General features: G+C 42.6%; 1 protein-coding gene across 8 annotated transcripts in view; it reads right to left on the reverse strand.

Moving 5' to 3' along the window:
- The window catches only part of LOC139259816 (formin-like protein 2), a 425,278-nt gene that overhangs the window by 52,266 nt on the left and 359,980 nt on the right, over window positions 1–13,032 (reverse strand). For all 8 annotated transcript variants that reach the window (XM_070875639.1, XM_070875635.1, XM_070875637.1 and 5 more), the window contains exons 11-15: window positions 10,272–10,382; window positions 7,112–7,261; window positions 5,864–5,965; window positions 1,130–1,430; window positions 431–628 (exon numbers count right to left, since the gene is read on the reverse strand). In XM_070875639.1, the coding sequence (XP_070731740.1) occupies window positions 431–628; window positions 1,130–1,430; window positions 5,864–5,965; window positions 7,112–7,261; window positions 10,272–10,382 (862 nt within the window). The remainder of the gene's footprint in view (window positions 1–430; window positions 629–1,129; window positions 1,431–5,863; window positions 5,966–7,111; window positions 7,262–10,271; window positions 10,383–13,032) is intronic.

Raw genomic sequence — 13,032 nt, forward strand, 5'->3', positions numbered from 1 at the left:
GCCATTGGAATCACGTGCGCAGAAGGGATGGCATCATTTTTCTCAGCGCAGACATTAGGCGCCACGGCAGCCACGCCCCCCCCCCCCCCCGCCGAGGCTACAGGACAGGCTGCGCGGCGCCAATTTCCAAAAATAGAACGGGGAAACTTGCTACTTTTTTTTTTGGGAGCAGTCCGGGCCAAGAAAAACGGACCTAACTCTAGCAATACGCCAAAAAACAGCATTGGGGAAAATTGAGCCCTAACATTTACTGTCCCAATGTTGTCTAGATCCAAGTATTCCTTTTTACCTTCCTAATAAACTCAATCCATTTTTTAGAACCCAAAGCATAATAACTATTTCCTGAGCTCATGAAATGAACAATTAGTGTCTCATCACCTGTACATTAGGTATCTGTGAAACACATTGTGATCGTATACCATGATGTTACCTGCTAAGCCAGGGTTGAAAATGAGAGTCGGGGCTGTCCCAGGCAATGGAGGAGCTGCTGGTGGCGGCGGTGGTGGCGGCGGTGGTGGTGGCGGTGGTGGAGCTGCCAGAGCATCTGCGGTTGCAGTTGAAGGCGGTGGTGGTGGCGGAGGAGGAGGAAGTGGGGGCGATGATGGGACTGTCACCGGCCCATTTGGTACTGCCAAAAATACAACATCAAAAGCTGTGTTAAGCTTTCCAAATAGGCCTAAATGCCAATATGTCAGCCCTGCAAACATTTTCTTGTGACGGTTAAACAATTATTGGATTTCAGACAAAGCTACCTCCATAGGTAATCACTAAATACATATTAAGCACACTGCATAGAGTTTGTTTTAACACTCCCGACTTACATCAGAAAGCTTCAACCTGATACTGGGGGCAAAATCTTACCAGCGGGTGAGTGGGGGTCTAGATGGACTACTATTATTTTCATTGTGTTCATATTGTCCTTCCAGTCATTTTTACTACTACAGGGTCACACCCATACATGGGTTATTCATATATTTAAACTATTACAATACAAAGTTAAGATTATTTTCTCACTAAAATAGAAAAATGGTTGTTGCAATGCCAACCAGAGTCACAGAATTGTAACATATTTAATCTCCAGTGACATATTCTGCACTTAATTTAGAAGCCAATCTGAATAATGCCTTACCTGGATTAGAGGAGCATGGAGGAGGTGGGGGAAGGGGTGGCATTGGCATTCCTGATGCTTCAAGTGGTGGGCCTGTATAAATGCTGGCTACGTGCTCTGCACCTGGGGACAGCACCGCAGAAGACAAAACTGGTAGAATGGCAATGTCACCATCTCCTTTCTTCTGGACTTTGATAGAGCCCTGCTTCTCTAGTTCATGAATCTTTTTCTCTAGATGGTTATGTCTTTGTATGGTCTCCTCCTTCTCTTTGATCATTCTCCGCAACGTGTGAACTTGGGTGTTGGTATCTTTGTAAACCTCCTGGGAAGGGGGATGAAAAAAATAAAATATGTCCCAAATAAGAATCGCCAAATCACTCCCAATAAAGAAAAATTGAGGTTTGTACTCGCATGCATCTTTTTTAGACTCTTCCCCCACCCCCCTCGATATATTAGGAAGCAAACCAAAATTATGCACCTATTCTTAATTGTCAAGACATCTTCCAATTTTATATTGGCCCAGAATTTGCGGTTTGGAGGATGGCAAACTGGCAGCGTTCGCCATCATTTCACCTTTTAAATTGTCCGCAGCTTTAGGATTTGGCGCATGTGGAAGTTGCGGTCTGTCATTCACTGCTCCGACACAAGCTGTGCTGTGACACCCTCCCTCCCCTCCCCCCCACCGCCACATTGCCGGCAATCAGCGCAATCACACAAATCAGGGAAACTGATGACAACTTCAGCTCTTCTCCAGTAATTACGATGTTTAATTCCCCACTAAAAGTTCAGCCCAAAGGGATTAGGTGTAACTGGGGTATTAACAGCATATTGATGGCTAAACAAAGGTTATGGGCCTGAAAAACTAATTTTAATTTTGTGCAATGTCAAATTTATCCATTGTAATAAATAATATTTTTAAGAAATTAAAAAAAATATTTCATCTTAATTTCAGGTTTGCCTTTTCCTCATGTGAAAGCCCCAATCTTTGTTATGCTGTAACATTTATAAAAAGTTAAAATTTTAAGAGCTTACTAACATCCTTGTTCACTGACTGTAATAATTCTGGGGCCGAAATTGCCCTGCGCCCATTTGGAGGTGGTAAACTTCTGGGGCTGGGATATTTATCACCCGCCGCTGAATTCGGCCCTTCCGTCCCTCAACGGAGGCGTAGCGCTCTGCGTCTGTGGAGTGACGCTCCTGGGCAGAACGCCCCTCCCCTTCAATTAAAGAGGGCCACTGTTTGCCCTGCAGTCCCTTTGGCGGCCACCATTGGGCCGACTGGGCCAACACCCAGGCATCCAAAATGGAGTGTCGGGCTGCAGGATGATGCAAGAGGAGCCCTGGTGGCGGATGTCCACCCGCTTCATGACTCGCGAAGCCGACAGTGACATCGGCCGCGCCATCCTTGCCGGCTGCGAGGCAATACCCCAGCGGGCCGCAAAGGGGTCGGATAACATCATCGGCATGCGTGCGCCTGTCCGGATCGCAAATCGCGGGGCGTGGCACTAACTGCACAATTTTCCCAGAGGCACCATCAACCCCTTCCCTGGGCCGATAACCTCATTGTGCTCCATTAGTGCCTCCGGAGGCTATAAAAAAGGGCAATTTTGCCCCCTCTGTGCTTTGATTGGCTGCGTAGACAGCTTGTTGACAGCAGCTCGCACTAGGGGATCGCCCACCATGATACTCCGTTGATTTGAATTGAACATTGGAAAACACTAACTTCTCCACACAGGGATTGCGAGATCTTTGTGCGAAGCGTACTTCAGGGGCCAGCGGCAAATGCCTTAGCTTCGCCGCTGACCGCAAATTCTGGGCCACTGTCTCTTAAAGAGTTGGTGCAGGATAAGAACTTGTCCGGGTGTCACTAGATTAAACACGAACCCACAGTGATTGAAGAAGCTCAGAGGGAAAATACATCTCTGAAATACCCACTGGTGGAGCTTAAATGGCATTTGCAGAAGCCCTGGAGCAAGTCATTTACTTGCACGATCTGGGGATATCAGAATAAAAGGGGGGGGGGGGAAAGAGAGAAACTAACCAAAAAAGACAAGTTCATACCCTCAAAAAAACAAAAGGAAAATGCAAATTTAGCCAAAAGCTCTGACTCAATTCATGAATCATTCATAACAGCACCATTTCCACCTGGCTTCCCATTCTTGACACACACTGGAAATGCAAGGCACTTATAGCATAAGCTTCACAATGTTCTGGTTTGTAGCAGCACGTTTGTTAAGGGTCAGGTTCAGATCATGCTTACAGCCTGAAGAAACCTGAAGAGTGCTATAAATTAAAGTTTAACTAAAGTTCAGGAAATCAGCTTCGGTCACAAGCGTTTTGTGACTGCAGCAGTGGTACATAACTGGTGTTAGTAACTAACAAAAGCTTATTGTGAATGTGTGCAGTATTGGTATGTAATCAGTCTCAGGACCATAAGGTTTTTTTTGTTACTGACAACACTGGCTTGTAATCAGCCTCAATAATTCAAGCTTTCTGGGACTGAGTTAAGGACTGGTGCACAATCACTTAGGAATTACAGCTCTTCATCAGAGTACAGTAATGGTATGCGTAGAAAGATACCTTTCACAACCTCAGGATGCCCCAAAACGATTCACAGCCAATGAAGTACTGTTAAAGCGTGATCACTATTATAATGTAGGGAAATATAGCGGTCAATTTGTGCACACAAATAGCAATGAGATGAATGACCAAAGAAACTGTTTTAGCGAAGTTGGCTGAGGATAAATGTTGACCAGGACACTGGGAGAACTAGCTTGCACACCTTCAAAGGGTGGCAGGAATCTTTTACATCTACTTTAGAGGGCAGATGGGGCCTCGGTTTAATGTCTCATCCAATAGACTCGGCCAGTGCAGCACTCCCTCAATATTACAGTGTAATGTGAGCCTAGGTTATGTGCTCAAGTCTCTCGAGTGGAATTCTGACAGAGATTGAGATAAAGTTAAAGAGATAGAGGGGCCAAAATTCAGGTGCGCCAGCGCTATTATTTTTAGAGTGGTACTTACCGCTGGGAGCTCCGATGTGGCTGGAAGAGCCATTTTCGGGACTTTGAAATGTTTTCGTAATGGGGGCAGGCCATAGACTTAAAGCGGTGGCGTAGTGATGACGTCACCACGCTCTCTCCCCTCCGTTAAAGGGGAGAAATTCTATTATTTTAAATCTTCGGCCACTGGACCACCAAGGAGGGTTTTGGCTGGGCCAATGGCCTAACACCCAAGAGGGGGTGCCAGGCTGTCCGTTGACAGCCCGGTCAAACCCAGGGGCAATATTTGCTGACTAATCGGGAAGTCGGCCAGCAAATAGGTTTACGTTGCGGCTGTGGCAGTGGGCCCTCCCCTTTAAGGGCCGCCGCGCTGCCAGGCCGCACTCACTCTGCAGAGGGTGCATAGACAAACCTGTCAGGGGCACTGGGCGGCAGGGGATCGACAGATGAAACTGTATATTGGAAGGTAAGTATTTTTGTTTAATAAAATTGGCGGTCATCAGAATCGGGTCTAGGCCAAAAAATCCCCAACCTGAATTTAGGTCGGGTCGGCCAGTTGACCCCAAAGAGATGGCCATTTGATTTTTAAGAATGGCCGCCGCAAACGGGCATTAACGGATCTCTTTGTGACCCTGAATTTCGACCCCAGAGAGTGCGACTGAAAAGGTACTTGTGGGTTAGCAAATCTGCAGCAATGCTGCTTGCAAGTAATCTCAGGTCCAGAGCATTGTTGTCATACTCAGTTACTAACCCAGCCTGTGCCTTCAAGTCAGCTCTAAATAGCCAAATCCTGAAGTTAGAGTGCAATTTTAAATTGCTTGGAATCTTCAGCCTCCGGGTCAATATATATTTAAACATTGCTCATAATAAGTCAAACAATGCACGATTGTAAGTGCTAAATGTTATGTCATGTTCTTCACAATGTATTATTAAGGTCACAAAATCTAATCGCTAAGGAAGTACTGGGTGAGTTCAAGTTTAATTGCTATTTAGACTGTTTCTTTAAACTTTTTTTGAACTATGCCATTCAAATTTGAGTGCAACACTTGAAGTGTGAAAGACTGGAAATATATGCTAGAAGTACTGTTCTTTTCCCTATATATATAGCAAATATCTATTTTTCTTGAATGCAGCCACTCATAATAAGTTAAAGAAACCCTAATTGTTGTTAAGTAAACACTCGGTTAATACAAAGGCCAACTTAAAGGTTGCTGCGAAATGAATGCTGGGTGAATTCATACACAAGTTGGTTAAGAGGCTGCAGATATTTTCGTTCTGGTATTTTGAAGTCTTTCATTTCTTTATACATTTTTTGCTCCAATTGCGACAGAGGTGTGACAGACAAGAAACGCGCATTAGTAGATCTCCCATGACATTTCTGCTCATGGAAAAGAGTGAAGAAATGGATGTAAGATTATATAAAATTTGAAATAAATATGTAATATATATTATTTATATAAATATCTGTTCTTTATATTTAATACGGATCTATTGTAGTGTTGCTCTTGGGAAGTTGGAGGATGTGCTTGATAAAGCGTGAATTATGTCCGGAACTCAGTTTTGGGATATTTCATGGTTGATCAAGGCCATACTTTACTAGTTCGGAGTGAAATTAGTCTTCCGCTGTAGCCAATCAGCAGCCCGTTTCTATTTTCCATAAAACAAGCTGCTGATTCACAATTCATGCTACTGCCAAAGACCACTTTCAACCCCATCTTGTTTTACACCTGCAAAAAAGCCTTTACAAACTTACTCTTATAACTTCCAGTTCTTTGTTTCTTTGCATTAGCTGCTTTTCCAGTTCCACAATTTTTTCCATTGCTTCATTTTCAGTATCTTGCAACTTTTCTGATAACTGAAATTAGAAATTTGACACATTAGTCCTTGCTTTGTACACTTTCATATTGTGTCCAACAAAATTAAAATTTAGGCTGCTTCTCCAATAGCTCAACTATTCTGGTCAATAAATAGCTTAACCATACAGAACAGGAAGATCCCAGAGTCAGGTTTGGTCCCTAGACTGTCAGGGGTTAGTTGATCTCAGCTGGGGTGACAGTGCGGGTACTACAATTATAGTTCGTCAGGGGGAAAATCTGCCTGGGTCCTGTTCCAGATTGTTATCCTGCTGGATGTATGTGCATGTGCAGACATTAGATAAGGGCTCAGCTGCAACAGTACCCTTCCTAGCAGTTGAATAGCTTACTAGCACTCACCGCCAAGGCTTAAATAGGAATAGCGGCCACTTAGCTGAGGCACCGAATGGCACCCGACACTCATGGTACTGTGCCCCCAGCAAGGAGTCAATGCTCTAAGGAGATGAAGATAAGGGAAAGAATGCCAAATAAAAACTGAAATACAAAAGGGTTAACTGCAGGAGAGAATACAGAAGTATGAGCAAACAAACTTGCATTTAAATTGCACCTTATCATGTCCTTCACAGCCAATTAGTTATTTTTGATATGCAGCCACTGCTGTCTGGTGAGCAAATGCCGCAACCAATTTGTGCACAGCAAGGCCTCACAAACAGCGAATGACCAGTTAATTAAGGTTTCAAGTCGCTTCACTGACAGTTCAGACACAGCCTGGTTATGATTATTTTAGAGTGTCAAATAAAATGAATAGCTATTTAAAAATTTGTCCAGTGAACACAGCAACTCACAACTATATCTGACAGCAATGACAGGCCAATCTGCTCTTCAACCGTACTGTGAAGTCCTGCAGTCACACAATCTATCGGAGCTAGAACAACATCACAGGTGTCTACTTATAATGGCTCTCTGTATCAATCAAATCCATTGGATTATATTCTAGCGATAATTATCTAATCCTTTTCTATCCTGACCTGGCTTAACCATTTGATCCTGAAATTATTTACCAGTATTTAAAGGAAAATAACACAATTAATTGTTTTGTGGTTACACTTAATCACTAAATGCAGTTTGCTTTACTGCATCGACTGGGTGTTGCAGCTCTCATTGAAAATTGAAAAGCACATGATTACATGAGAAATGGTTTCTTCCAGTTCCTCCACCCTCTCCAAGGCAGCATTCTTGGTTTCAGCATCTTCCAGTAATGCGCCTACATCGAACACGTTGTCCAAGTAGGCCTGAATCTGCACTTGCAGTTTGTCACTCTCTGTATTTTTTAGTTTCTAAAAAACAAAGACAATTACTCAACATTAGAATTTATACCAAGTTAACAAGCTACCTTAAAATATAGGGTCTAACATTGATATTAAAGAAAAGTAATTGGTATAATGTTATGTAACAAGTCACTAGTACGATTTGTATTCTGCACTACGCCCTCTCCTCAGTTTTATCATGTACATACTTTTGGAAGGGATTGGTGCTAGAGAATAAGGCATTTTCTACTTTTGGCACGCCGTGTCAGTATTAATCACTCCTAGCTCAGGTGTCGCATATTAGGTTTAGAATAAAGCTTCTACTCTGCCCCAATAATGCATCCCAGGTCTCACTGGGGTTTTAACAGAGTATTGGCTGCTAAGCAAAGGTTATGGGCATGAAAAGCTAATTTTAATTTTGTGCAGTGCAGTGTCAAATGTATCCATTTTAATAAAAATAAAATATTTTAAGAAACTTTAACATTTTTTAAGTTTGTTCATCTTTATTTCAGGGTTGCCTTTTCCTCATGAGAGCCCCAATCATTGTGTTGCTTGCTCTAACATTTTTATAAAGTTAGAATTTTAAGAGCTTACTCACTTCGTCTGTGAGAATTCTGCATTTTGATTGGTTGCTTAGACAGTTTGTTAACATCACAACAGCATCGCACTAGGGATTCCCGACTATTCTGTTGATTTCGGAGAACCCGAACCTCTCGACACAGAGATTGGGAGATCTTTGTGCAAAGCTTACTTTGGGGCCAGCGACAAATGCCTTTGCTTCGTCGCTGACCACAAATTCCAGGCCTTCCATTTCTCAAACCAGTCTTACTTAACTTCACTGAACGAGGCTGACAATTCAGTAATTATAAAAATCAAATAGTTAAATAAAATAATAAGTAGACTCATGACTAAGGTCAGAGCATGTCAAGTGAAGTAGACTAATGACTACGATCCGAGCATATGGAGTCAGGTGACAAGCAGCAGGATGGATAGTTAGCTGGCTACAAAACAAAAAACAGAGAGTAGGGGTTAAGGGTAGTTAATCAGATTGGCAAAAGATGGGAAGTGGTGTTCCACATGGATCGATGCTGGGACCACTGTTGTTCACCATTTACATAAATGATTTGGACTTGGCAAGCAGAAGTACTATTTCAAAATGTGCAGACAACATCAAACTGGGAATGTAATTCACACTGAGCAAGACTGCGACAAAATAAAAGACATTAATAAACTTATAGAATAGGCGTGTAATTGGCAAATGAATTTCAATATGGACGTGTGAGGTGGTGCATTTTGGTCGGAAGAATAAGGAGGCCACATACTATAAAGAGTCTAAATAGGGTGGAGGAGCAAAGGGATCTCGGGATACATATACACAAATCACTAGGAGTAGTGACACAGGTTAATAATGCTATAAAAAAAGCAAACAAAACACTGGGGTTCATTTCTAGAGGGATAGAATTAAATGACAGATGTTAAACTTGTATAGAACCTTAGTTCAACCACACTTTCAGTACTGTGAACCCTTCATATTATAAAAAAGATATAGAGGCACTGGAGAAGGTGCGAAAAGATTTAAACAGAGGATACCAGAATGGAGAGGTTACACCCATCAAGAAAAATTGAACAGGCTAGGGCTCTTTTCTCCAGAAAAGAAGCGGCTAAGGGGTAACCTGAAAGAGGTCTTTAAGATTATGAAAGGGTTTGATAGGGTAGAAGTAGAGAAGATGTTTCCACTTGTGGGGGACAGGGGGGGAGGGGGAGAGCAAAACGGGGGGGGCCATAAAAAAGATATTCACTAATAAATCCAATAAGGAATTCAGGAGAAACTGCTTTGCCCAGAGAATAGTTAGCATGTGGAACTCGTTACCACAAGGTCGAGTTGAGACGAATAGAAACATAGAAACATAGAAACATAGAAACATAGAAAATAGGTGCAGGAGCAGGCCATTCAGCCCTTCTAGCCTGCACCGCCATTCAATGAGTTCATGGCTGAACATGAAACTTCAGTACCCCCTTCCTGCTTTCTCGCCATAACCCTTGATCCCCCGAGTAGTAAGGACTTCATCTAACTCCCTTTTGAATAGCGTAGATGCATTCAAGGGGAAGCTGGATAAACACATGAGAGAGAAAGGAATAGAAGGATATGTTGATAGGATTAGATGACGCAAGGTGGGAGAAGGCTCACGTGGAGCATAAACGCCAGCATGGGCCAGTTGGGCTGAATGCCTGTTTCTGTGCTGAAAATAATATGTCATTTCACAGGGAATGGGAGATTCCTTTGGATATCAGTTCTCATGTTGCATTAATGCTTGCACTGCAGCATTGGACAAAGGAGCATAAAATGTAAATGCCTTCATTTGAGACAGTATCAACATTTTCACTTTAAGCAAAATATATGCTATTCAATCAAGTAAAAAGAAGAAATCTAAAATACTGACCCTTTTCTCACACTTTTTCCCTCCACATCCAAAGTCTCAGATATCTTTAGGTCAAGTCCTTCTAACTAAGGTTATTGATATGATATAAGTTACAGTGAAGATGGCACACATTAATAATTTACAGCAGTTGTCTTTACATCGTTCCAGCCTTTTAAGTCATTCCCTAGTAAACTTTATATTTTCTTCTGCAGGCAATTAAATTATTGCCACACCCTCTTCTAATCCGTTTTGATGTTTTGGGAATTAGAAGTTCTCTTAAATATTCATGTCATTATACTCCTCATAAAACAGCTTCTGAATTGAGATTTGACCTGCCGCCCAAGGTAAGGTCAATTGAGATTAATTTGGACTTGTGTCAGTGCTCCAGGTAAAGGCAACATCTGCTGCAACAGCCAATAAAACTGAAGAAAACACATAACCTTAAAATTTATAAAATCATAGATAGATTTTTTTTTAAATCATATTCCACATCTGTAGACATCCACCTTACTCAAGCTTAGTAATTCAGTTATAGTGACAAAAAATATGGATTCTGGATAAGGAAGTGGAATAATGTTGTTAAACAACTGGCATTAGTTACTATGTAAAAGAATACCCACATCCAGATATTCATCCAGTCCTAGTTTGGTGAACTCATATTGGAGATGCACTCGGAAATTCATATCCTCTACAGAATGGACTACAATATTAATAAACTGCATACAGGCCACCTAGAATCAAAAAGATAAAAAGATATTGAAATCATGGTATTATATCATTTATGGTATTTTAAATCTTCCACTGATACAATAAAAGGCACAACTCCAATCTATAATGATCAATTTTTCAAATTGAATTGACAGCCTTCAAGCTGTCAATTGTGACTTAAAGCATTTGTCACTTAAAGGTGAGTTTTTGTATTGTAAATTACATCTATATACATTTAATAATCCATGACAGATAACGGCAATTGCCTGATAATTGTGGTTCTATTATATTAGTAGAATATTCAATTGAGAAAATGAGAAACTAATTAAAAAATGTCAAACACAATAAATAATGCTAGGAAAATAATTTATTTTGAAAGTTTAAGGTCAGTTTCATCACTTTTGTAACTGGTTTAGGGGTTGAAATTGGCTATCGCCCTGTTTTTGGGCAGTAAACTCTCTGGGGCCGAACATTCTGCACTTGGCGTAGAAGTCCCACCACAGAAGCAAAATTCAGGTTACTGCCCCTCACAGGAAGTGGAGCATAATGTAGCGCGCTCCACTTCCTTTCAGGGCGGGATCGAGGACACTACTCAGGCACATCATGGAGTGCTACGTGGCCTCTCTGTATAACGCTGATGTGTTTCAACACCCCTCCCCTTCCATTAAAGGCGAGGGATGCTGCGATCTCTGCAGGCCCTTTGATGGCTGCCACTTGGCCACCAGGGCTAAGGGGTGCCGTGGCCACAGCCTAGGCACCGAAAAAGTACTGGGCTGCCCGATCGCGGACCCCACGACAACATTACTCAGCGGCCCAACAATTAAGTCGTGAAGAAAAAAAATTGGCGGTGCGCAGCGAAGCGCACCTTCCCTTTGACTTTCGCCCCGCGATGTTTGTGTGGCCTAGTTCGCGACCCATGAGGCTGGTGCGGGCATCGCCCCAGGTGGTTTATTGGGGCGCTGGCTAATTTCCGCCACGGGGCGGATAGGGGTCGCCACGCACGGTGATGACGTCATCGCCAGAGGCGCAGCAGCCCGGGGCGCTAGCTAATGGTTTCGCAACTCCGCTAACCCCTGTGCAATTTCGTGGGAGTCAATAACATCCACCCCCCGGGCAAAAACACTTTCGTACTTTTGTGCCTCGTTCACGCTAATGGGAGGCGCACAACAGGGGAATTTCAGCCCCTTAGTTTGTAACCAATCTTTAATTTCCTAAATGTTTTGGCAACTATTGAAAATAGGGACAGAGTGCTGACCCATTCAAGTGCCTGAATTTTCAACTTAATTTTAACAGTTGGGAAATCAGAGGCTGAAAGTGTGGAATTTCCTGATAGGCGCCCCAGGTGTGCAATAGGAGCACTGAAGCTGAAAATTATACCCAAGGAGTAGCTCCATATGGAGCAAGTCTGATGATAGTTAGGAGCTGTTCCGAGCCCTTGAAACTTGACGAGTACAAAATAGAAACCAATAGGCAATACTTCAAGGGTATAAAAAAAACAATACATCATGTGGTCATTCTTGAGCCACTTCTGGGGAACAGCAGCTGATGGATTATCTTTCATTCTAACCCAATACCAGTCCTACCCATCACTGAAGGAACCCATGTAGATATGTTACATTTATGCTTTTAATTTTTTTTTAAAAGACAGACAATTGGAGAATTACTATTTTATAAAAGACATGACCACTTGGACTTGGGCCCAAGTTTCGGCCTCAGTTGCTCCTGATTTTTTGGAGCAACTGGTGTAGAACGGAGTATCTTAGAAATTCAAATTCTCGGCATTTAGTTTGCTCCAGTTCTAGTCAGTTGGAACAGTTTCACTTTGGAACAGAATTTTTTTTCCAAAAAGGGGGAGTGTCCGGACACTTATGCCTGTTTTCAAAGTTTTGGCAGTGAAAACTTACTCCAAACTAACTTAGAATGGAGTAAGTGAAGATTTTTGTACACTCGAAAAAACCTTGTCTACACTTTAGAAAATCAGGCATAGGTTACAAATCAGGCGTAGGGAATGGGGGGGGGGGGGGTTTAAAGGGAAGTTTACAAACATTAAGCACTTCAGTTTTACAAATAAAGAGCCATCATCAATAATAAATGATAAAAACATCAATAAATCAACCAAAAAAAATCAAAAAAAATTAATAAGAATTTTTTTTTTTAAATCAATAAATAAAACATTTTCTACTTATCGACTACAGCACCGGGAGCCCCCCCTCCCCCCAACTCCAGTGTGTCTCTGTCGGTGTCTCTATCTCTCTGTCTGTCTGTGTTATGGGAAGCGGGCGGGTAAGTGGAGCCGAGTCCATGACCAGATCAGCCATGATCTTGTTGAATGGCGGAGCAGGCTCGAGGGGTTAGATGGCCTACTCCTATTCCTAATTCTTATGTTATGTTGTTCTTATGAGCTGTAGGGGGCAGAGCTAGGTCCCTGCGCTGAAACAGTGTGGGAGGGGCCCAAAACTGTGTGGGAGGGGCCCGAAGCACGCAGCCCCTAGCCCTGGCTGAATGGCCTCACTGGGGCTGCGTGCATAAGGCTGCCTCCCACGCCCAGCTCCTGCTTTCTCCCGACCCGACTCCCGCCTCCGGACCGGACCCGACCCCGACCTGACTCCCGCTTCCCCTCCCCCCATACAATGTAAAATCCTGTATATCAGATTCATTGTTGTTTTTTTTAAA

Source organism: Pristiophorus japonicus, chromosome 3 (genome assembly GCF_044704955.1).
Source record: "Pristiophorus japonicus isolate sPriJap1 chromosome 3, sPriJap1.hap1, whole genome shotgun sequence".
In the NCBI taxonomy this organism is placed as follows: Eukaryota; Metazoa; Chordata; class Chondrichthyes; family Pristiophoridae; genus Pristiophorus; species Pristiophorus japonicus.